Raw genomic sequence first — 26,029 nt, 5'->3', positions numbered from 1 at the left:
CCCAGGACGGCGCGACCGAGTCCCGTCTCATGGCTGAATACAGTAAGGTGATCAGGCGCCTCCCTCTGCCGCAGGAGAGAAGGATGTCGAGGGTGTGGGTCACCGGAGGGGCCTCCGGGAACTGGGGCCAAGTCGCCCTCACCACCTCCTGCAGTCCCCTATAGTGCAAGTATTGTCCCCTGCTTAGATCAAAGGCGGCCTCGGCGCGCTCAAAGGACACGAAGGAGTCATCAGGGTAGAGGTCCACCAGAGTCTCACACCCGCCGTCCCACCACTCCCGGAAGGACATATTCTCCTCCATCAGCCTCACCGGGGCCAGGATCCACACCGGCAGTTCCCTATGAAAGGGAGCCCGCCGCAAGATCCGTTCGACAAATCGTTGCCAGATCCTTGCCGCATGGCGCACCACATAGGGCAAGGCCTGGTCCGCCCCGCGTCCCTGCATCAGAGACACCTTAAAGCCGTTTCGTCCGCTCTGCCCGCCAGGAGCTGCAGCTCCCAGTTATCTGTGCCCGCGAACCACCTCGCGGCTGGTAGGAGCTGTGCTGCATAGTAATAGAGGTCAAACCTCGGGGCCTCAAGGCCCCCCTCCTCCCAGCTCTGGACCACAGTGTGAAGGGCAACCCTACTCCGTCCGCCCGCCCAAAGTAAGGACCTGAGCAGCGAGTTGAGCGTGCGAAATATCCGTGGGGGGAGTGGACACAACGTATTTTGCAGGACATATAATATCCTGGGCAACATCACCATTTTAGAAACCGCCAACCGCCCCATAAGAGAAAGGGGGAGCGTATTCCAGAAGGACACGGACTGGTGCAGAGAGTGGATCACCCGCTCCGCGTTGCGAGCCAGCAGTTGCTCATCAGACGAGGCCACCTGAATGCCCAGATATCGGAAGGCCTCCAACTCCCATCGCAGCCCTAGGCACGGGGGGTTCATTCCCGGGTCCACGTCACAGCCCGCTAGGGGAAAAATCAGGGATTTCCCAAGGTTAATGCTCAACCCAGAGGCCGCACCAAAGCGGTCTAGCAACCGCAGTAGAAAGGGGAGCGATTCTCTCCGGGAGGTCAAGTAGAACAGAGCGTCATCCGCATATAGGGAGATCACATGCACGGCATCCCCCACCCTAATGCCCCACTGCTCCATCTCTACCCGAATGGAGACCGCCAAGGGCTCCAACGCCAAGGCGAACAGGAGCGGCGACAGGGGAAAACCCTGCCCAGTGCCCCTCTCCAAAGACCACTCCTCAGATCGGGACGATCCAAGCCGAACCCTAGCCCGGGGTGCCACATAGAGGATCCGGATCCAAGCGCAAAATACTGGCCCCAGACCTGCCATCTGTAGCACCTCCAACAAATAACCCCAGCTGACCGTGTCAAAGGCCTTAGCCAGATCGATTGACACCAGGACATGGGGTTCCTCACAGCCACGCACCTCGTGAAGGACATGATTCAGACGCCGCAAATTCATGGCAGTGTTACGACCAGGGATAAACCCGCACTGATCCTGATGCACCAAGTGCGCCATGTGGGGGGCCAGCCGGGTGGCCAACAGTCTGGTGAGGATCTTGACGTCTGTATTGATCAAAGTGATGGGCCGGTACGCCGTGGGGTCGCAACCATCTCCCCCAGGTTTCAAGATCATGCAGACCTCTCCCTGATTCATAGTAGGCGGAAGTACGCCACACTCCAGGGCCTCATTATAAACCTGCAATAAGAGGGGGCTCAGGGCATCTCCAAACGAGTGGTAGAATTCAGGCGGGAAGCCGTCTCCGCCCGGCGCCTTAGCTCGCGGAAGGGCAGCCAATGCCACCCTGATCTCCCGGAGGGTTAATGCCCCGTCCAACTCTTCCGCCGCCTCCCCTGAGAGGGCCTGAAGAGTCATTCCCTGGAGGTAAGGCCGATAGGAGGCCTCCGTAACCGTGGGGTCTGCCGTATACACCGTTTGTAGATGAGATCGAAGGACCTCAAGGATAGCAGACTCCGAGTGTACCACTTCACCAGCGGGAGCCCTCAGGGCAACTATCCGCTCCGGTGCGAATTCACGTCGAAGTATCCAGGCCAATAGCCCGGCGGACTTGTCCCCCCTCACGGTGGAGACGCTGCCGATATTGACCCAAAGTGTACTTGTCCAGACGGGTAAGAATGTCATGGACGGACTCCTGAGCCTCCCCCTCCGCCTCCCGGTCCAAGGCAACGGGATCCGGGAGAGACTGACAGCGCCGGAGTGTATCCTCCGTGTCCCGCAACTCACAGAGCAAGTGCTTCCGGACTCCATAAGTGAGGCCCATACAGGCACCACGGCTTTCAGGGCCTCCCATTTGGTTGAGTAGGGCAAATCCCCGGCGGACCGTTTCAGGTGGATATAATTAGACAGGACAGTCTCCACATGATCTTTCCCCACCTGATCCTGCAGGAGGTCCGCCGGCATCCTCCAAGTACGGGGACGCGTAGCCTGGTCAGCCCAGTGCGCCTCACACATCACCGGAGAATGATCAGACAAGAAACGGGCCAGGTGAGTGACTGTCAAGGAGAGGGACGTGGCAACATTGGCCGCCAGAATGCGATCCAGCCTGCTATGGGTGCCATGCGTCGGGGTATAACAGGTGTAGAACTTCTGAGTAGGGTGGCCCGCACGCCACACATCCACTGCCCCCAAATTATGCATTACCTCCCGGAGTCTCGCCGTCATATGCTACTTCGTGCCAGAACGAGGGGGACATCGATCCAAATCCGGATCTAATACGCAATTAAAATCACCGAACCAAAGGAAGGGGGCGTCCAAGTCCGAGACAATGAGGTCTTGAAGACTGGAAAAGAAGCCAGGATCATCTACATTCGGTGCGTATGAATTTAAGAACAGGAAGTCCCTACCATCAAGCTTGACCCGCAGCAGCAGATATCTGCCTTCTATGTTCTCCTCGACGTACTGAACGGCACATGGAACCCCGGGAGCCACCCAGATTAGGACCCCCCTGGCATATGTGGAGAAGGAGGCATGAAATACCTGACCCCTCAATTTTTTGGACAGCTTTTGAGCACCCTCTTCATTCAAGTGGGTCTCCTGGAGGCACGCAACAGAGACCCCATGTCGTCGGAGGAATGAGAGGACCCTGTGTCTTTTGGTGCAAGTGCCCAATCCGCGCACGTTCCAAGTCAAAAATTTAAAACCCATATCCGATAATTACGCCCATCCGGGCTCAGTAACACATCCACTGCGATCCGCCACCCCCTGGGCCAAACACTGTCCAGGACGGTAAGCTCAACCCTCAGGGCCAGCCACACATGAACCTGAACCATCCTACACCTGATGCCAACAACAATTCCCCCACCCAACCCCACCCAACCCCGAAGAACTTTCAACCCCACATGTCCCCCAAAACTCTGCCCCCCACCCCCACCCACGAGCAAGAAGACAACTATAACAAAACATGCTATCCTGCCCTCCCCCTGCCGGTGCTAGGACGTGCACAGCCACCCCATCCGTTCCACACAACATTCACACACACACACACACCCAAACCCGTACTACCCACCCTCCCCCTCCCAGCTCCCTGCGGGACCCAAACTGCCATATCAGTCACCTGGCTGACAAAAAACAAAAGAATAATAAATAAGGAATGCTTATACTTCCCGCAACAGAGTCCCCCTTCAGCAGGATGCAAGTCCTCCGCTCCACCCCGCCATCCACAGGTAAACAATAAGGGCTACAAGGATCCCCATTGAACCAGAGATACAACAAAAAGGCCCTCCCAGGCCGAGGACAACCCAGCAAAGATCAGACAGTACCTCAGGGTGGAGCCGTCTCCGGCAATGGCTCGGATAGTCCAGTCTCAGGGATCACCGGGGCCACAGCGTCTGTACCCGGCATAGTATCTTGCAAGCTGTCCGGAACCAAAACTTCTCCAGGGACAGACCTACTCAGGGACTCCGGGCCTGTCCCCTCCCCGGAAGGTCTCAACAGCAGGCCACCATCCTCCCCCACCGTGATTCTAGGCCCCTCGGGACCCTCCGAACCAGATCGGCGCCGACGTCGTCCGCAACGTCTTCTCTGAGGACGCGTCCCCCCACGTATCACGGGGTCCCCCACATTCTCTGGTGGCAGGTTGTCTCCCCTTATCTCCAGCCATTCCCACACCTCCGCTGGGGATTCGAAGAAGTGCGCTCGACCCTGTGAGATCACCTTGAGCTTGGCTGGATACAATAGCATGTATTGGAGCTGCATCTCTCGGAGCTTTTGCTTGACTCCCAGATAGGACTTCCGCTGCTCCTGCACGTGCTGGGTATAATCAGGATATATGGAGACCCGACTGTTTTTAATAGTGAGATTCGCCGTCTCCCTCGCCGCTCGCAATATGCAATCCGGCTCTTTATAGTTCAGGATCTTGGCAATGAGTGCCCTCGGGGGCTCCCCCGGGCGCGGAGGTGGAACCAGGGCCCGGTGCGCCCGTTCAATGACGAATACACTCGACAGGCCCTGTGGACACAGGTGGGTACGAATCTAGGTCTCCAGGAAACGCTCGGCATTGCCTGCCTCCAACCGTTCCGGCACACCCAGGACCCTGATGTTACTCCGACGCGCCCTTCCCTCCGCGTCTTCAGCTCTCCGCTCCAAGGCATGCGTCGTGGCCGTGAGTTGCGTGACTGTCTTATTGAGGGAGGCTACCTCGCCCTGCAACTGGGTAATGTTGCCCTCAGCGTCCGAGACCTTATCCGCCACCTTTCGGAGATCCGTCCGTAGAAGATTAACATCAATCGATACAGTCTCAATCTGCCGCTCCAGCGCAGTATGGGAGCCCTGTATAGCCTTCAGGAGCTCCGCCCGGGAAGGCTCCGCAGTCCCATCCGCACTCTCCTCTTGACCCGTCTGTCGCGTAATCCGTTGCGACGGCAACCTCTGGGTAGTGTACTGCGTAATGGTGTTAGGTTGGGTGGACTTCGACATCCTATCCTTGCGCATTGCCAGTTGTCAAAGAAGTCCCAGCTGGGGACCAAGGACCGCTCACAACCACCAACCCTCAGTCACGCGTCTCCAGGAAGCTCCTCAGGCCGTAGGTCCGGTGCACCCAATCACACCTCCAGGACGCCCCAGGGGGCCTCAAAACGGGAGGACATCAGGCCAGGGCCAAGGCCAAGAGCGCCCCTGTCGCAATCCAAATCAGGTCTACGTAGATGTAGTGAGGGGCGGAGGGCCCACCTCCACCCACTCAGGCAGCAGCGTCTGTGGTGGCAGCCTGGGGTGACACTCCGACCCCCCGGGGGCTCCCAGGAAGGGCAGAGGCTCACAGGATGGCAGGCGGCAAGTTCAGGGAGCGCCCTCTCTCTCTGTCAGGCAAAACTGTGGGGCCCGGGGCAAGCAGGCCAGTACAAGAAGCAGGCCCGTCGCGTTGGGCAGGGAGTCCGATGTTCAGGCTCCTACCCCTGCGCGTTCAGTCACAGCAACCCAGGCCTCTAGGACCCCTCCAGAGTAGCACCAAGGACCTCTCGCTACCACCGTTCCCCAGTGACACGTCGCCAGGCAGCTCCTCAGGTCGCAGTTCTGGTATGCCAATCACATCACCAGGTCGCGCTAGGGGGCTTCAAAAAATGGGGGACTCCAGGCAAGGGCCAAGGGCGCCTCCGTCGGAGCCCAAGCAGGCCACGCAGATGGAACGAAGTGCGGGGGCAGTCCAATCTCCCAGGGAACTCCTGTTATAGGTGTGAGGCTTGCAGGATGACAGGCAGCAAGATCAAAGAGCACTCACCCCGTCCAACAGGCAATTTACAGGGCCCGGGGCAATCTGTCCAATACAATGATCAGGCCCGTCGCGTTATGCAGGGAGTCTGATGTCCAGCCTCACACTCCTGCGCTCCCAGTCATATTCTCCCAGGCCCCCGGGTCTCCAGGCAACTACTCACCAGGGGGCGCAGGGCGTCGCGATATGGCAGCAAGCTGTAGCAGGCCCCGCAAGCCACGCAGTGGAGCCAGTGGCCTCTCCGCAGCGGGTGTAATATGGCGGCTCCGTGGGGGAGGGGCGTATATCCGGCAATGCAGGCCCCGTAGCGCCATTCCCACCTCGGCCGCAGCAGACTTCGGGGCAGCCCCGCAGGGCACCAACACAAAAGGAGGTCGTCGTCAGGGAGCACACTCCCAACCGGGATGCTCCCACGCCGGGCACCAGGCAGCTACCGGGGAGAAGGCGGCCATCACAGATCTCCCGGCCGTCTCTGGGATGAGGCCAGTCAGCAGGGGCCGCACATAGATCCCAGTAGCCGCACACGGATTATGGCAAGGCGGAGCCCCAGGTGGCAGCGGGCTCCGCCGTCCTTCAAGACGCACCTCAGCCTCAGGGAACACGGCAAGCCGGCCCGCTCCCGCGACACCACTCGAGGGTAGGCCGCAGACCGCGGTCTCTCGAGGACAGAGACCCGGCTCCCTCCACGCCAGCACCGCCATCAAGGGATCTCACCACCAGCCACCGGCGGCGTTCAGGAATGTGGCCCCCGGCGTGAGAGGGACATCCGGCTCCCGATGCAGCATACAGCAGCCCAGGAAGGATAAAATAAACAGGATATTAAGTTCCTCAGGACGGGAGCCGGTGGAGCTCACATCCTGTCGGCCATGTTGCTGGCCACACCCCCTAAGAGGTCCATTTCTAGATGGATTTTGTCATGCATTATGTTGTCTTATCAGTTGGCACGGAAACAGCTCCCGGGTAAACCGAGAGCGCATTCCACTGGAGGAAAGGCTGCTACTATAGCAATGCTTAAAAATGTTCCTATTCATGAAATTTGTAAGGCAGCTACGTGGCGCTCGGTTCATACCTTTGCTCGCCATTACTGCCTTGATTCTGATACCCAGGTGGATGCTCAAGTTGGTCAAGCATCCCTGAGGAATTTGTTTGGGTAATATATATTAGTATACTGTTTAGAGAGTCTGGTATTCGTCCGCAGGGTATAGAATGGGCTTGCTACTCTATTCAGTGCGTATGACTATTGATGAGTATCCCCTGGAAGAGAAGGATAAGTTACTTACCTGTAATCCTAGTTCTCTTCCAGGGGTATACTCATCAAAGTCATAAGCAACCCACCCTCCTCCCCGGGTGAATACCAATACTGTCTATTTTACATGTTACCCATGCGGTTATCACACTGTTATACGCCGTCCAAAAGAACTGACCTAACTGTATCCTGTGGTGCATGATGGGAGCCTGAAGGCTTATAGAGGTCTTAAAGGAGCGGCGCCAAATGTTTCTGTTGTTACTATGCAGCTTATCTAGGCTAAAGCTGCCTCTATGATCCTGCCTGTTTTTACCTTTGAAAATAAAGGTTGGGTGTTTCAAAGAAACCCAGGGCAGTGTCTTTTTTTCTGCATTATCATATAATGAAATTTATATGTCTTTATTTAGCAAATGTAAAAGTTTTACATGCAATAATGGCAGTTTTTGAGCCTAGTACGGTGTATGTTAGGCTGCATATGTATATGCATATTATCTATATATATATGGTTATTTTATGCGTATTTATATGTATTTATATATATATGTAGATATATGCATATTATTGGCTATTGCTCCGGGGTCCAGCACGTGGGCGGGACTATTCAGTGCTTATGACTTTGATGAGTATACCCCTGGAAGAGAACTAGGATTACAGGTAAGTAACTTATCCTTTATGCACACCTTATTACAATAATTCTGTTATACCAAAACTTTTTTACTCATATTTACCAATCATTTAATATTCATGAATTCATCTTTTGAAATTGAATATCTTTTCATGTGGTGATCATTTCAGAACTGAATATTTAAATCATAACATGTGGTCATTGTACATTTTCATATTACATTTTCATAATGCATTCATAATACCTCTTATCTCATCATATCAACACATCTTTTGTTCATTCCCAATGCATTTCGGTACCACCGGTACCTTCCTCAGGGGCCAATCTGATGTCATCACCATTAGCCACACACTGGGAAGAAGCAAAACATACCATCTCTCAATTACGATTCTTTATCATTGAAAAAGTGATACTTCGCTCAGGGATTGATAACCACCAACAGTTATTGAAACGTGAATTATATTGGATAAAAATGCTGCATACCATGTCTCCTATAGGTCTTAATGATAGGTATGATCTCTCATGTTACCTATAATTTAGGTCCACTATCAGAGGTTTTTTCTTTAGATGTAAATAGTCTATTATCACATCTGAGTGCTGCAGTTTTAAGTTGAAAAAGTTCTATGCCTATCACATGAATGTGTTTTATCTATATTGTTTATGTACTATATATTGCTGTTGCATTTCAAATGATATGTTGGGGATAACACAGCAGGACACATATATTATATATACTCCATTCAAGAGTTCAAGCACATGTCAAGCTCCCTACTCAGCAATATCTTTTTCCAAAGCATCATTAAGCTGTAGGTCGTTTTTTCTTTTCTTCTTTTTTACGCTTCATTTTTTCTGTTGTATCGGTTTCGTGGCAGTAAGTAATTATTAAAGTCCTTAAGGACAATAGAGAATGTCTATTATGGCACTGGTGAACCTAGGTGTATATATCGTCAAAACAATTAATGAAATCGTAATTTCTACAGTATTCAGGAACACGTCCAGAAGCAGTGGCCTTTGATTGTGGAATATTATTTACGTATTAAACATTTTCAATCACGACATGGGCGCTTAGGAATTTTTTTTGTATCATTATTCCGTTTTTTAGACATTGTAATATGGCGGCTGTATTTTCATCCTAGTGGCAATGTTTATTTCCGTCGAGTCTTTTGTTTAAGTCATTCACGTGACTCCAAAACAATTGTATCTATCACCCGCGTTTGAGGTGGCGTGTTACAGCGGTTGTTGCAACTTCTCCGGCGGTTTATTCCTGCACGGTTTAGGACCAACTAGGTAAGGATGGTGAATTTGAGCCGGTTGGGTGTATAGATATTAGTTTTTATCATTGTCAGAGTTTACTGACGTTGTTGCACTCATTTTGTTTTTAGATATGCACGGAGATTAAACTTACAAGGTATGTTGGCTTTTGAAAGTAAGGATACACTGTTGTTTACGCGTTGGGCGTTTTTTCATCCCGTGATGATTATCATTATTTTTTCCAGGGTGTGACACCATTATTCGTTTACATCAGGTATGAAGAATGTTTGTCTATGCAGACATTATTGCAATACATTTGAGTACTTATGCGTTTTATATCAGTCGGTGATATTAATTGGTATCCGTTTTGACAGCCCATCATTGACTACTACCAAGAGTAACAGGGTAAGATTATATCACCCTCATTTGTTTACCTTAGGTAACATTCTAAATAGGGTAATTTATCAGGATTCCTTTGTTTTCTCTTTTTTCTCTTCTATAGACGACAGAGCTTACCATCAGTTTACACACAGGAATGAGATTAGATATCATACACGAGATGGCACGAGTACTCATGGGCATAAACACTAAGACATCTTTTATCCATTTATTTTTTCAGATCGGCCCCTGAGGAAGGTACCGGTGGTACCGAAATGTATTGGGCATGAACAAAAGATGTGTTGATATGATGAGATACGATGTATTATGAATGCATTATGAAAATGTAATATGAAAATGTACAATGACCACATGTTATGATTTAAATATTCAGTTCTGAAATGATCACCACAAAAGATATTCAATTTCAAAAGATGAATTCATGAATATTAAATGATTGGTAAATATGAGTAAAAAAGTTTTGGTATAACAGAATTATTGTAATAATGTGTGCATAAAACACCGTGTGAACAATGCGCGACTTGATGAGTTTTTATATTCGTTCTAACTTCCATTCAGCCTGGAGGGGTGACAACCCTCAACAGCCGCTGCACCGATAGAGTAAATACTATCAGTTCAGAGTAAAATTAGGAGTGCTCCTCACAACCCCCCATTATTTGCAACAACCTGTCAAGGGCCAGATTTTGAAGCAGACTCTTTACTTTCTTGAAGAATTGGCAGCCACTTCCTGAAGGCACATTCTCTCTACAGTAGCATAGGGTGCAGTTGGACACACTCCGGAAAGTTATGTCCAAAATAACCGTAAGAAAAAAAGGAAAAAGGCATAAAAACGTTTTCTATGTTCCTTGCTTTGCACAAGACATACAATGTGTATGTATATACATATATCAGGGATAGAGCACTAGTAGACGATCAAGACTGAAATGCACTGACTGTAGTACAAAAATCAGTCCTGTAGTTAAGAACTCAGTAGCCTGAGAGAGCAAACTGTAGGAGTTCGGATGTGGTGAATCACTCCTAAGATGGCCACAAAAGAGGAGACACTCAATCAGAAGAGACATATGGCCTATCAGCCATAATAGCTTAGACCTGATTCATTTGGTGTCAGGAACTCAATGGCATGAATGTATCAGGAAAAAATATGTGGTTTATGAAAACATGAATTACACTACAGGATCAAGCGCCATTTTGAGGGGAACCATAAGAGTCATCACCTGTACACCCTATGAGCCCAAGCTTCCACTCTATCTCAACTGCTCCCAGCTGGACTTAACACCAGTGAGCTGCGCAGGCACTTCAAGAAAGTACACAAATGCGCTGCCATTCATTGAATGTTCCCAGCATATGTAAGTGCAGGTGCTCGGTCTGCTAGTGCGGAGCCCCCACGTGCATGTGCATTGTCCGGGCAAGTGAATTAGTGCAATTGTTCATCTATAGTCAAAGTGAAAGTAACCAAGAATATTACTAGTACTAGTGGGCAAAGAACAGGCCAAGGAGTGACTCCATTTATCACGTCACATCGAAACTTGGTATAAATCCGAGTAAACAGGAGCAGTTTTGATTTCTTGGTAACTGCTACATTTTATTTCCTGGCCACATCTACCATGTTATGCAAGAGTTCCTGTCCCTCACCTAGTGTGTGGGCCTTCATTTCCTGTGCTCCACCCGTTTGTGATTTTTCATTTTTCATTTTCCTTTTGTGCCCCTTCACACTTGGACATCTGTGCCTCAACCCATTCATGCTCTCTGTATCTTTTTCCCACACATCTGTGCACTTTGGCGGCACACTCTAAACCTCTTTCGGATTCCTTGTAATCCGCTCCTGCGGTAGAAGTTGTGATGCAGTAATAGAATTGTGCTCTGTGGCATTCCAAAACCTGGAATCTTATCTCAGCAGTCACACCAGGCCAAAGTGTGAGGTTCTAATCTGGGTAAAATCCTTCCTCCCAAACGGCCAGTTTTCATGTCCTCGAAAACCTAGTGAAACAAAAACTGAATAAATATCGGCTGAATGTCATTGTACATACCTGTTAATTTTTCTTTATCTATTAATATTTGTATTAGTCAGTGGTGACCAATCGGAGGCCTCTATGTACCCAATGGCCACATGCTCCTGACTTAGACCTAAAGACTCACTATGCTGCTGCTTTTGCGCAAATGCTACGTTTATTTTATATGGTCAGTGCCATTTAATAGCAGAATAATTTTACACATACGGGACAATCAACAGCTTATAAAGTGCACATCTTTTATGTTATAAAATGCCCTCCAATTTAGACCTCACATCTGATTTGGAAAAGCCTTTAAGGCTTGAAATTGACAAGCAAACAAGAACACAAGCTTCAGAAAAACAGGCATGTTTGAAATGTGTACTTCTGAAGCCAGCAGTGCTACTTTGGGCCCGATGTAGGTAAAACGCATTTACCGATTTTAAAATACCGATCCGTACCGATTCGGTATTTCAAAATCGGAAAATGATATGTAGGAAATAATCATCGGAAAAATACCGAATCGGTAGCATTCGGTATCGAGAGTCGATACGTACCGATTCGCCAACTACCGATTCGGTATAGGCCGGGTCGGACAAGTCCGAATCGGAAAAAAAAAAATGCGGAACCAACCGAATCGGTAAACGCCGAATCGGAATAATAAATACGCCCCATGGGCCGAAAGGCCAATAGGAAGGCATTATACATTCAGAATCGGTATTTACCGAACACATTCGGAAATTACCGAATCGGAAAATACCGATTCGGAGAATGCCGTTTTGCCGAGCTGGTTGAGTGACACTGAAGACATCAGCCAATGAGCTGTAAGCACCCTCCTCCACAGGGTGTGGCAACCCAGGCAGGTGCAACTCATCAGAACTTTCTGGAAAGCTGCCTGAGCTGAGCAAACACAGAGAGAGCAGCATTGTGAGCAGGATCCCTGAGAGACATGGACACCAGCACAGAGAGCCAGAAGGCAGGGCGTAAGCGCAATCCTAAATTCAGCACCATGGAGCTACAAACTTTGGTGGAGGAGGTGGTGAGGGTGCACACCCAGCTATATGGCAGGCAGTCCCTGACTGTCCCGGAGAGCACCAAGAGGAGGCTGTGGATCGACATCGGGGAGAAAGTGAATGCAGTTGGTGTCACCCACAGGAGCCTAGACGACCTCAAGAAGAGGTTTTATGACATCCGTGGCGTGACCAAGCGCAAACTGGCCGACCTGCACAAGCAGGCTGGACTCACTGGAGGAGGAACAAACCGTGCGCCACCCCTCACTCAGCTGGAGGAACTAGTGGCGACGACCATCGAGAGGGCCAGTGTCGTGGGCATTGGGGACCTGGATAGCTCATCCCGAGCTACAGCTACAGGTAAGAAGCATGCGCAACTTGACACACCATACCAGACACCTCCCCTACAGACCCAATGCACAGCCAAACCCCAGGCCAGTACAGCTAGCAACAGACATGAGCAATGCATCGTGCTAAATGTACTCAGCAAAAGTTACCAATAATGCCACAGCAGAAGCATGAGATAAATAACTGTAATACAGCATCAACGTGTTTGTAATGAGATGTGCAATGCTTTAATAGTTGTGACTGGAACACATTAGCACCCACTTGACAAATGCTTCTTTGTACCTAGGGGCACCATCAGGCGGGGGAGCAGCATCAGCTCCAGCACCAGCTCCAGCACCAACAGCCAGTGCGGCAGTGGCAAGCACCAGTGCAGCAGCACAGGAGGAGGAGGACAACAGCTGTGCCCTGGCAAATGAGGAGGACACAGGACATTCCCTCACAACTCCACACTCCCCCCGACTGTCTCAGTCTCAGTCGCCCTCATTGGTATTCTCCCCGGACAACACACCACCACAGAGCCACCCTGCACCTGCCACTTCCCCGGCCCGGAGGAGAATAGTGGCTCCATTAGTCATCATGGAGGGGGCAGCGGGTCAGGCTCCTGCACAAGACCCCGTGACACCAGCGACACCAGAGCACACACAGCAGGGCAGCAGAATTCCACGTAGGCCACGTGCTACCAGCAGCCCAATACCAGCACCGGGAGGCAGCGTCTTCGCAGGGCTGGAGACCAGCATGGTCACAATACAGAGGATGCAGGCGAAATCCATCCTGGCCTGCCATCGCCAGTTGCGCCTGCACAACCTGCAGATGGGTGAGATGACACAGGGCTTCAAGACCTTCGTTGACAGCAACAAGGACATAGCAACATCAATTGGCCGAATGACCACTGCCATCACCCAGCTCTGCACCAGGTTGGATGACCATGAGCTGAGTCGTCGCAGGGATGCAAGAGTCACGAACAGGTCACTCACCCGCCTTGCGGCTGCGACTGCCCAGTCATGCCAACGTGGGGCAAACATGGAGGCCAGCCTCACACAGAACATGTCCGAGGTCACTAGGGGCATGGGCCGTATAACAACAGCCATGGAGACACTACTCATCTCCAACACCGCAGTGAATCCCGTCCTGGGCGAGGCTGGGGACAGCAGCAGCCGCAGCAGCCCGGCCAGCGCTGCGTCAGAGCCGCGCCGGAGCACCAGGCGCTCAGCTGAGGCTGCAGGGCATTCTGAAGGGGGTGAGGTTCATCCCAGTGGGCCTGCTAAGCGCAGCAAAAAATAGGACTGCCACTGCGGGTGAGGCAACCCGGACATTGGACATTCCTACCCCTTGTTGTTTAACTTTTCTTTTGTTGCACATCAGTGCAGTAACGTTGATGCAACATTATTACATTTTATTTCTGAACACATACATTGACCTGTTTGTGCATCTGTACTCACTCAGAAATAGTTGTCTGTGATCTCCTGACGCCTGTATCTGCCGTCAGATGGTGCAGAGACTCCAGCAGGTAGTGGTAGTGGGACAGCATTGTCATCGTCGGGGTCCTCGTAGTCGGATAACTCTACCTCAGTGCCTTTCCTGACTGCAAGGTTGTGCAACATTGCACAGACAGCAATAATCTTGCAGCAGGTGATGGGGGTATATTGCCTTGCACCTCCGCTCTTGTGCAGACATCTGAACCTGCTCTTCCAGATGCCAAAGGTCCTTTCCACTACGTTCCTCGTGCTTTTGTGTGCACGGTTGTACCTCCTTTGGCTGGGTGTTGAGGGGTTGAGGTAAGGTGTGAGAATGAACGAGCGTAGGGCATATGCACTGTCGCCTGGAAGGAGAAGGGGTAACATTACTCACATGCATACATGTATTTCACACTGCAATTTTGGTAATGGGGGTCTGACACTGTGTCTTACCTAGGAGGTATCCTTCGCCAAATTCCCCTGCCATCAGCCGTGCATAAATCCCGCTACTCTGGAAGATATAGGAGTCATGGGTACTCCCCGGAAACTTTGCAACCAGGTCAGTGATCACACACACTTGGCATTGCATATCACTTGCACATTTATGGTGTGCCGTGACTTCCGATTGCGGTATACGTATTCGGTGTCAGCAGGGGGGCAAATTGGTATGTGTGTGCCATCTATGCAGCCAATGATGTGGGGGAATCTTGCCATCTGATAGAATTCAGCTTTTGTCTGTGCCAGTTCTGCATGGGTGGAAGGGAAGGAAATGTAGTGGGCCATCCTCTGGATCATGGCATCAAGGAACTTGTGGAAGAACCTTGACAGGCTGCTCTGGGTCACCCCTCCTGCCACAGCAACTACACTTTGATAGCTGCCAGACGCCAGAAGATGTAGGCAGCATAGCACCTGCACCTGCACAGGGATTGCATGTGCCCTTGGGGTGGGGTGCTGCAACAGGGGTTGGAGGTCCCTGATGAGGTCTCTGATGGTGTCTGCCTCCAGCCTGTACCTCTGTAGGATCTCTGGATCTGTCAGCATGCACAGGGTCACCCTCTGCCTGTACACCTGCTCCTCTCTCTGCCATTCCCTCTCACCTTCCTGCTGTAGCCGTAGCCGTCTAGCTATGACATAGAAAGCTGCCATGTTGCAAGTAGAACTGCATTTTGGGTCCTTTTTTATAGGTTGCACCTGGTTACCACCTGATTCCAATCCATGGTAATTTCCGAGTCAGAAATACCGATTTTTTGAGCAAAATCGGTATTTCTGTGCTTACCTACATCTCAATCTTAGGGTTTTCGCATGGAATCGGATTTTCACCGAATCGGAATATATACCAATTCGGCGATTTTACCGAATCGGAAAGTCACCGAGTCGGTCGGATTCCGAATCGGGAAAAAGTAGTAATCGGAAAAAATCTCCGAATCGGTAGATTACCTATTCGGAGATTTTTTCCGATTCCTACATTTTTCCGATTCGGAATCCGACCGACTCGGTCACTTTCCGATTCGGTAAAATCGCCGATTTCGCAGGATTTCGGCCTCCTACATCCCGTTGTCTGTATTCCGATCGGTAACGGCCGAAAATACCGATTTTCGGCCGTTACCGACCGACCTACATCGGGCCCCTAATGTTTTATTTTCTGTTTGTAATTCATGCTTTTTCTTGTTTTCTGTTTCCTCTATGTGTCTGGATTACAGATAAAAATGCAAAAGCTGTATAATTTGAATTTGCATTATTGGCAGGGTAAATGTTGGCTCAGCTGTATCTTTTTTTCGAGCACTAATTAAGCACACATCATGTTCTCATGGTAGCGTTCCATTTGCAGCTCACAATAATCAACACAAATGTTTAAAACTTTTTGTACCAACGTGTGAATGTGTGTGTATAATCTTGGTAGTTGGGAGGGATGTGGGAGCTCCATGGTGCATGAAAGTTCTATCATTTAAGTCAGTGATACTCAAAGTGCCGCCCAGGGCGCTCTTTACCTTTACATGCCGCCCCCTGGTGGTTGCTCAGCACTAATATTCTGAAAAAAATGTTAAATAAACGGGCAAGCATTTATTAACCTGCACATAAATGCTTTCCCGTCTATTTAACATTTTTTTTAGACCTCCTTACAAAATTCCTGAACCACCCAACCCCCTACCCCTTCCCTGCTGGCATCAGTGCGGCCCTCGGTCACACCACAGACTGTACTTTGTGGCCCCTGGGCAAATGTTTGTGAGTACCCATGATTTAAGTTGAACCTAGTGTAAAGTATATGACACGAAATTGTCAAAAAACATATGCTTCCCCTCCGGCCCTAAGCACTCTTTTCAAGACCATGTTGGGCAATTCGATAGTCTCCTTGGTGGGTTTTTACCTGAAACTCTGTAATGCTAGTTATTCTGGAAATAAAAATGATAAAAATGTTTAATAATAAAAAAAAGCCAATAACTCTGCCCTTTGACCTACTGACCGTAACTCTTGCAGTGTTTTGATGTTGGACATGGATCACAGATCACAGGAATCCGACATTCACTGGGAGCCTTGTATACTACATCCACAGACAAGACCATCAAGGTGAGATGGGTGCACCAGGTTTGTAAGGCGTGTTCCCAACTTGACGCTCTTTTGGTGAATATGTTGTACAATTGTCTGTATTTCTGTGTATCCCTTGAAGGTGCAGAGACCCAGGGACCCTCTCTGTTGCCCAGCTTGAAAGAAAGTTGTACGGAATAGACTCCTTGCTAGCACTTACAATCCATGATGTGATGTACTCATTCACAGGAATCCCTTCTGTGTGTGTAGAGTAAAATAGCTTGAAATGTGCTCTTCTTGGTGGGTGGGAAGTAAGATTGCTTCTGCCACTCTTTCTTCTTGCAGGGTGAGTGAGTTGGTTGTCCTGCTACTCTTTCCCAACGTGACTTATAAAACGTTCTCTTTTGGGGCACTAGTTGGATATCTTCCAGTGTTCTCTCCTGGGTGGGAGAGAGAAGAATGACTTCTATTACTCTCTCCCAAGAATGAGGGAGTATGACTTTCATTGGTCTCTTAGTTGACAGCGTGGGATAGTCTCTACTATGCTGTGCTTGCCAGAGCTAGCTTTCCCTCACCGGTGGAGGCCCAACATCTGTGAATAGCCCGTGCAAGTTATCTTGTGCTGCTGGCACCCACATATCAGTTATTCCGAATCCAGAGCAGCTCAAAGTATGTACTTTAGATGAAGAGTAGACTGTGATTCCTTGTAAATGTTTCCTTTTCTGCTGTACAGCACAGATATGACAACTAGATACCAGTTGCATTTAGAAGTAAACGTCTCGAACAAGCCTATTTTTAGGTCTCGCTGAGTAAGCGCATACGCTGCTCTGCGAGACATTTAGTCACAGTGGCTTTTGGAAATGCTTCCAAAGCCTGTTGCCAGCTACCAGCTTTCCGTTATGTGCACAACCGCATTCACCTCACTCCGCCTCTGCAATCAATGCTGCTGCACGCGCATCCCTCGCGTACTGAGCACATAGCACGTCATCCGGATCGCAATCTCTTTCGCTTTCACCGCAATTGCGATGACTTTCGCTTTCACAGCCGCGCGGTGTTACTTTTACGGCCGCACGGCCAATGCCCATTATTTAGAAGTTCAACATAAAATGTTATTTTCCCCATGTAAAAAAGTACAAGTATACTTAAACGTCATCAAACATCAAACAAAATCAAATAAAACTGTTTGCGACAGTATGGTCACGTTTCTTTAAGTATCAACATTAAACACCGGAACATCAAGCGCATACATATCACCCAATAGAGGGTCTATTTCCTCATCAAGACCTGACAATAATTGTAGCATCACAGAATGTAAAATTACTTTGTTACTTAAAAAAAAAAACAAGGAAAAAGCAGACATCAAAGGACACTAAAACGTGACGCACTGGTGGAACCGATTGGCGGCAGATGTGAATCTTAAATCCAGATCTGTAATTTCCTTATCGGAAATCCCAGCTAGTAAACAGACTCTCGGCACAGATGCAATATGAACTCGGTAACACTGGCTTTCAAGATCCGCTTCAGCAAAGGGACCAGCAGAGAACGACGGGAAGTCGGCACTGCTTTGAAATATATTTACTTGGGAAGACAGCAAGCTTTTGGGTCATGAGTTTCAAAAACATGTTGGCAACCCCCCGGGTAGCGAGGCACGTAAGAAGCTTCCAACGACTTCCAGGCTAGAGATTTAACCGTCAATATCGAAAAAAACCTCAAAAACCCAAAGCTCGAGGGACTTTCTCTTCCAGTGGCCTCCGCTCACTGTTCACTGCTTGAAAGAAGGTTGCAGAAACTTAACTGGCAAAAGGGAAACGTCAGCATCCGTTCCTATGACAAACACAAATAGTTATTATAAATGTTCCTTGCCTTGTCTTTTTAAACCAACTAAAACAGCATTATACGGGAAAAGTTACATTTAACCCAAAGTACCTTGTGCCATGCTGTTCCAAAGTAAAATCCAGCTTTATTTACAAACATTTAAGTTTAAGAAACGCATTCCATTTTAAACCATAAAAAATTGCAATTATGCAATTATGACAAGCTCATTATCCAGGAATGAAAAACAAAAGATTTTACGGGCAGGATGTAGAGCAAAAACAATTTTAAAGGATACTGTTATTTAGGGTCAGGCCTAGAACGGGTCTTACAGCGACTCCTATTTTTATTATCCCTGCTCAAACATATTCAACCTTCAGCCTCATACAATTTATTTTTACTTACAATTTATTTTTACTTCTTACCATGTGCCCAGCCTTACGCTTTTAAATTTACTTCATCCCTGTGGTTTCCGAAGGCATGCAGCTGTACACAACAAACCAGCTCGAGTCCTTCTTAGCATCGGACAGGCTATTCATGAATAGAACAAACACATGGGTCAGCAGACACAGTGTAGGCCAGAGTAGTCCCACTGGAAGTTACACAAGGCGTCCCATGTGCATTCAGTAAACAGGCCCATAAGACACACTCTGGCCACAACATCCCAACTTTCGACCCTTGGCAGATTCCTGCCCGCTTCCATGAGAAACTTAAATAGCTCACTCCTTTGAGTGAATAGGATCTTAACCTGCAACGCACTGCGATGCCGGTGAAGACAACGCATAGAGAAGCTAGTCATCTCCATGGGAAGAGTGGGAACGATATAAACCGCCTCCCCTCCCATACATGATCATCACTTAATGCTCACCCAAAATTATTGAGCAGCACTCATGACCATATGTTCTCTAAATCAAGTACATATCTAGAGAAATACATCCATTGGGCGCGCGTCATAATTAAGTATGTGCACGAGAACCCGCATCATTGCGAAAGTAGAAGTCTTAAGACTATTTTACAAAAACAATGGTTATTGATGCACATTTTGCAATGAGAATCTCAGTATCATACAGAATACACTGCCAAGAAAAGGCAGAAGAACATCTGATTAAGAGGTCTTAATAGCTGCATCTGATGCCATAGAGAAGGGGCTGAAATTAATGTTTCAAGATTTACTTAATATTTTTACCTAGGGTGGACCAGCTATTGATGCAGAATGTAACAAAACTGTGGAAAATCAGGCTGCCCTGCTGTTTGTTATGACCTTTTTATAGCGCGACAGGATATTACTGGAAATAACATCTTGAAGAATTACATTTAATATTTACACCAAGCAAGGTAGAATGAGGCTTAACACAACTCACTTTGCTTCCTGTTTTGCAAGATGGAAATAGTTTAAAGTTAGTTTATTTCCGTTTTCTCGCTCTCTGGGTCCCAGCTCAGCTCAACTGAAGTGTCTGCTTTCTTTCCTGCTAGATACCAGTGGGCAGTGGTAAATAGCATAACTTGAGATGCTTATTTCAACAAGAATTTGCAATGCAATAGGTCTCGCATTAGGAAAGTTTGAGCTATTGGTATTGTAAATGACACATTTTTTATTTATGTGTTGGTTTTGAAAATAGCGAAATTAATAGCCTTGTCATTTACAATGCCAATAGTTATAACTTTCGCAAATGTGACACCCAAGGAAAAATACTAAAATGAATTCCTTATGGACTCCTATTGAAACAACTCAATACCAAAAAATGTAAATTTGATACTAATCATAACACTTGCAGTGAATCAATCACAGAATGGTAAATGTTTGTATCCTATCAGTTGATTTTCATGCATAGCGAAAAAATGACATGCCTGTAATAACATGCAATGCAAAGCCACATAAGCATTATATAAAATAATAATGTGTTGTCTGTCGTTGGAGAATGTTGTTAGCAACTACAACTCCCATAATGCAATGGGTTGTTTTTAACAAGAAGTACTTAAATGGATGTTGAAAGTAGTGTCTCCCTACCGTGACCAAGGCCGTAAGGCCGAAACGCGTCGGTTGACAGACTGGCTCTGTTTATCAAATAAACCTTGAATGCAGAAGGATTGTTGTGTGCGGCTAAACTTTGTTAAAAAATATATATATATACATATATACATAATATATATATACATATATACATATATACACACACACACACACTTTCTTGACACCACTGTAGGACCTTTCCGTACAATTAGCGCCTATAGTGCTTGAAGTAGTTAGAAATTACTTACTGTTTCAAATGCATTCATCGAGTCAGAGTTTCATTACCTCATGATAGTTATGCTTGAATCCTGCAATATGATTGTGCAAAAAGATGGTATCCAATCGTACGGATTTGATGAAAGTTACATTGGGAGGAAGGTAAGTCTCCCGAACACGGGCTCAAAGTCTCAAACGTGCACTCCTCGAAAGTGCTCAGGCAAGTGAAACAGCCGCTTTCAGCGGGAATGAGCAAGACAGCGTGGGCAAGGCATGAGACTCGAGTTTACTACATAATATCTCAACACTCGTTTTTCACTTTGAAAGCAATGTGCTGGGTCTTGTCAACTTACACAAAATAAACAGACAAGCGTGTGGGACAAGACTCGTTTGCAGCACAGTGTGTGCACACAAAAAGTGGAGCACTTGCGCTGCACGCTTGACAGTCGCAGTCCCAGCTTGTACCTCGCCGCCCCCCCACCCCTCCTCGCAGAGCGCTTAAGTGGTGGTCAATGCGAGAATAATGCGTGAATATGCATTTTAGTGCCGTGATGCGTTAGTCTAACCATCCATGCATAGTAGTTGGCAAGGTTGTTTAACTCCCCCAAATAACTAATTTACAGCCCTGCCCGCCCCAATTCCTAAACAGATGCAGGTACTCACACAGAGATGGTCTTGCCGCTTAACACCGCTGCTGTAGACATGGCTGAATAGATGGTGTTGAGAGTCACAGCAGCTGCTCTGCTCAAAGGCTTACCTATCCTGCAACAAGTCCCCGCTTCTGCAGCTCACCCTCGTGGATCATAAGGTCCAGAGCTAAATGCTATGCGCATGCGCCAGCCTAACCTAAACAAGCAAAGGGTACGTCCTTTCGGCTGCCATGATAGGGTCAGGAGAATATTTAATCAACTTCCCCTACTAAACGGGGAAAGGAGTAATTATTCGAGCACCTGACCACAACATGGCCACTATTGAATGCGCATGCTTAGTGTCCCACAGTAGAAGCGCTCTTCAGAAAAGAGCATGTTCTACTCATGGCGCCAACACGGAAGAGGCGGGTCCCACCTGGGACTGAAACTGGAAGTAGAAATCGTTAAAAGTCGTATTTTCTTAGGTGCAATATTTTCCACCAAAAACGTAGGCTCTGGGTGCAGAGGTATATAACAAGACAACAGACAGCGGGAGGGGGCGGGAACAAAGGGAACGGGGCACGAACAACAGGAAAGGGGGTGGGAAGGTGGACAACACGGCCAACGGGAGGGGGGTCGGGGAAGCAAGACAACAGACAGCGGGAGGGGAGCGGGAACAAAGGGAACGGGACACGGACAACAGGAAAGGGGGCAGGAAGATGGACAACATGGCCAACGGGAGGGGGCGGGGAAGCAAGACAACATACAGCGGGAGGGGGGCGGGAACAAAGGGAACGGGGACGCGGAGAACAGGAAACTAAAAAGCCAACACTTCCAAACTCCGCAGCTAGTGGTGAACAGCGGTGGAAAATAAACAAGAAAGTAGTCACTAAATGCGTAGATAATGCTGAGCAGTGGAAGGAAACTGTAGTTGGTCGGTGCTGCTTCCTGCAAAATGGAAGCAAAAGGGACGTGACGTTTCGGAACACCAGCCAATGAATGAGCTCCATAAAAAGAGCAATGCAAGATTTAACCAATGGGAAGCTAAGAAACAATTATTCACACAATGGGTGGAGTTTCACAACTAATACGAACTACTTGATGCCTCGCCTATGCGAGACCTAAAAAGGAGGTGCAAGGAATACTGCCATGTTGTCAGAGGAGATTAATTTGTCATTTAACAAACATGTTGCACAAGTATATTTATAATAGTACAATACATCCTTGGTGTTTGCATGCTTTGTTTCGCACATTAAAGGGATGCCACTAATAATTAGTGCTAGTTTGTTAAAATAGCTTTTGCCACAACCGTTAGCCTTTGAAGCGCTTAACTGATGACCTCCAGTTGCACTACTTGCACGCTATGATTTGTAAGGACACACAGTGTCTAGCTCTGGACACAGCCACAGTGCCCTGGATCAAAGGGAGGAGGAGTTGTAGGGAGAAACAGCCTTTCCACTTCCAAAGAAAACAAGCATGTGCAATGCAATAGGTCTCGCATTTACAAGAGTTTGAGGTATTGGCATTGTAAATGACAATGCCTTTTTTTATGTTTTGTTTTTTAAAACATAAGTAAAAGGCATTATCATTTACAATGCCAATAGCTTAAACATGCGTAAATGCTAGACCTATTGCATTGCAAATGCTTGTTAGGTGTAAGCCTACTAGACAGCACAAATATCTAATTGCCAAAGACATGTTGATGACATACAAAAGCTGACCCAAGAATGCATTCCATCCTTTGCTTCCCATTGGCTTTTCCTCTTATCATTCACATTTGCTTATGTTCTATTTGCTGGCTTTGTCTTTTTTAGCCCCTACAGTTTGTGTTTGTCGTCTCATGGAGCACAGCCTCTTTACCACTTCTCTCTTTGGTAGCTCCTAATATTCCAGGAGTGTTTGCTCTCCAGGAACTATTTTTGCAATTACACAATGAGAGTCCGTGTGTTTTCTATCTCTCACTTGTACTTTTTCCCCTGCTAAATCGGACACACTGTGCTTTGTGTTGCAGCTGTTATCTCTTTTCAGCTTCGGTTTGCTTTGGTTTCATGCTTGCTTTGCACAGTAAGTGTCTTTGTTGCTGCCTACATTTATAACTTTCTTTCATTGAAAGCATAACACTACACTCTATATTACTTCCTTTTAACACTGCTTAAAGACATATTCATTTTTTGTCATCCTTCACACTTTTATCCATATTAATGCATTTTTTTATGTTCATTCTCGTAGCAACAACTTTCTTTTTCTAAATTTGCATCCTTTTTTTTGTAGTTTTATTTAATACTTTTAATAACCACTCTTTCAGATTACAAGCACTCCTGTACGCTGCTGTGTCTGTTTTTAACATATTGCTTTAGCATTAATTCCTGTATGTTAAAGTCCTGCAATGCACACACAATGCGGCTTTGTCATCTCTTTTATATCAACAGCAATAAAAGCAGTATTTTAAAAGACATAGCAAATTTTGTTTCCACGCTTGCATACAATTGTTTGGTTTTATTGTCACTCATTTGCTTGCTTGCTTATTCTTTAAATGAAACAAGCATGCACAGACAAAATGGCTTGGCTGCATCATTGCACCTTTCCCCCGATCGCAATTTGGCCTAGTGCTATGTCTGAAAGCACAACTGTCTCTCAAATTAAGTAATCGCAAAATTTGTGATTCCTTATTTTGCAAATGCATTTAAGAAATCGGAAATTGCGATTCCTTAAATGGAATGTATGAAGCACCCAAGTTGTGCGAATATGGCATAAGGAATCGCAAATTAGCACCTACTACTGCGATTTCCGTTAAAAATGCACATTTTTGCATTTTTTAAAGTGGCATGAGACGCACACACATACCCTTAGGGCATGTATGTGTGCCACATGTGAACCCATTCTCATTTCAGGGTGCAACAGGGTGTCCTTTTGACATCCTGGCACGCTTGAAATTGCATTCTTAATTTGTGATTCTCTAATTGGGAATCGCAAATTGAGAATGTCTTCCCATTCATTCCTATGGGCCTAATGAATGGGGAGGTATTCTTTAATTGCGAATTGCAATTTGCGATTTGCAATTAAGGAATATGTCGGATTTACAAAATTAATTGCAAATCCTACATACATAGCGTTTTGCGATTCTCAAATAGTGATTCTCAAAAATTTGCTATTTGAGAATTGCAAAACCTAACATTGATGCATATGGCCCTTGGTCACTTAGGGTCCACTTGCTCACTAGAGCACCCTTCCATGCCACTCTAGTGTTCAGTACTAAAATACAAGTACTAGTTTATATATCTTAGCAAATGCTGCTGTGTAAACACTCAAATAAATGCCGAGTTTTGATCAAATCAACTCAACTACAATTTGTGATTCATCAAGGATTTCGTTTGCTTTTTCCCCCCCGTTTCCAATTCCTAACATGGTCTAGAATTTACTCTGTAATTTCTTTCCCTTCCCTCATTACCTTGTGCTATCATACTCCCCTTTGCTCCACTCTCAGGCCCTATGAAATGGAATGATCTCTGTTTTGTCTCATTTACAGGTTCATATTCCAACAGACCCTCCACGGACCCTGTACTCCCGGGTGCACTGTGACGTGATGAATGGGGTAAGAGTTGCACAATGAAGAGAAAGCAAGGATCCTAGGGTGATTGAAAGCACTCGCTGCAGTTTTCACCTTTGGGAGGAGATGTGTCCCAAGTGAACCTGAGCCCCATAAGTTCTCAACATGATTTAGGTTCATGTGCTTGATACCAGCCTCTGACTCTAGTGTCATGGACAATAGTCCAGATTAAAGCATTATCGGTCAGGGGCTCACTGCAAGGTCAGTTCCTTTTCGGCTTTGGTCACACTGTTCGCACATGCTGTTATCACATATAGGGCCCGATGTAGGTAGCCAAATACTGGTCGGTAACGGCCGATTTCGGCTGTTACCGACCGGTATTTGAAGATGGAGATGTAGGGGCATGTTAAAATACAGAATCGGTAATTTTACCGATTCTGTAAAATACCGAATCGGTAAAATTACCGATTCTGTATTTTGACATGTACGTAGCACTTAAAGCAGTGCTACAGGGGTTTAAGAAGTCGTTATTTACCACCAACTAGAAGTTGGTTGTAAATAATGAAAACCCTTTCAAAAGCATTTTTTTTGCTTTTAAAACGGTGCCATGTTCCAGACATACATGCCCACAACATGTGCACCCAAGCACAATTGAGGGGTGCAACAGGGTGTCAATGTGACACCCTGCCACCCTTCTATATTTCCCCCAATTACCGAATCGATATTTACCGATTCGGTAATTGACATTCATACAGATTCGGTAATAAATTCGGTAATATTAGGTACATCCCGATTGCCAGTTCTTAAATACCGAATCGGTATGATTCGGTATTTAAGAATCGGTAATCTAGGATTACCTACATCGGGCCCATAATGTTTATTTGAGTGTGGCTAGTTGCCAGGGAAAAGTTAACTTTCTTTTAAACTGGGAAATGTTTATTCAAAGTAGTAAGTAAAAAAACTGTATTAAACTGGTTGTCTGTAGTAAAAATAATAATATATTAGTATGCAATTAAGAGAGAATAGTTTGGGGGGGGGATAAAAAATACTATGTTATGGAACACATTGTAATGTAATGTAATGATGTCTTGTAAAGCGCATGTATCACCCCACATGGGGTATCTCAGCGCTGTAGACCGCTGGGGAGCCCGTCCTGGCTTTCCCTGTGAGATGGTCCCTACTGGGTATCTCCAAGGTGAAACCAGGCATCCCCGGCGTATGTGGGGGGCCGTTGTGGAG

At 47.2% G+C, this 26,029-nt stretch overlaps 1 protein-coding gene across 3 annotated transcripts in view; it reads left to right on the top strand.

The window, feature by feature from the left end:
• The window catches only part of FBXW9 (F-box and WD repeat domain containing 9), a 190,455-nt gene that overhangs the window by 84,275 nt on the left and 80,151 nt on the right, over positions 1-26,029 (top strand). For all 3 annotated transcript variants that reach the window (XM_078689211.1, XM_078689209.1, XM_078689210.1), the window contains exons 9-10: positions 16,528-16,617; positions 24,770-24,835. In XM_078689211.1, coding sequence (XP_078545337.1) covers positions 16,528-16,617; positions 24,770-24,835 — 156 coding nt within the window. The remainder of the gene's footprint in view (positions 1-16,527; positions 16,618-24,769; positions 24,836-26,029) is intronic.

This window comes from Lissotriton helveticus, chromosome 1_1 (genome assembly GCF_964261635.1).
Source record: "Lissotriton helveticus chromosome 1_1, aLisHel1.1, whole genome shotgun sequence".
Classification (NCBI taxonomy): Eukaryota; Metazoa; Chordata; class Amphibia; order Caudata; family Salamandridae; genus Lissotriton; species Lissotriton helveticus.
This window is presented reverse-complemented; position numbering and strand designations above follow the sequence as displayed.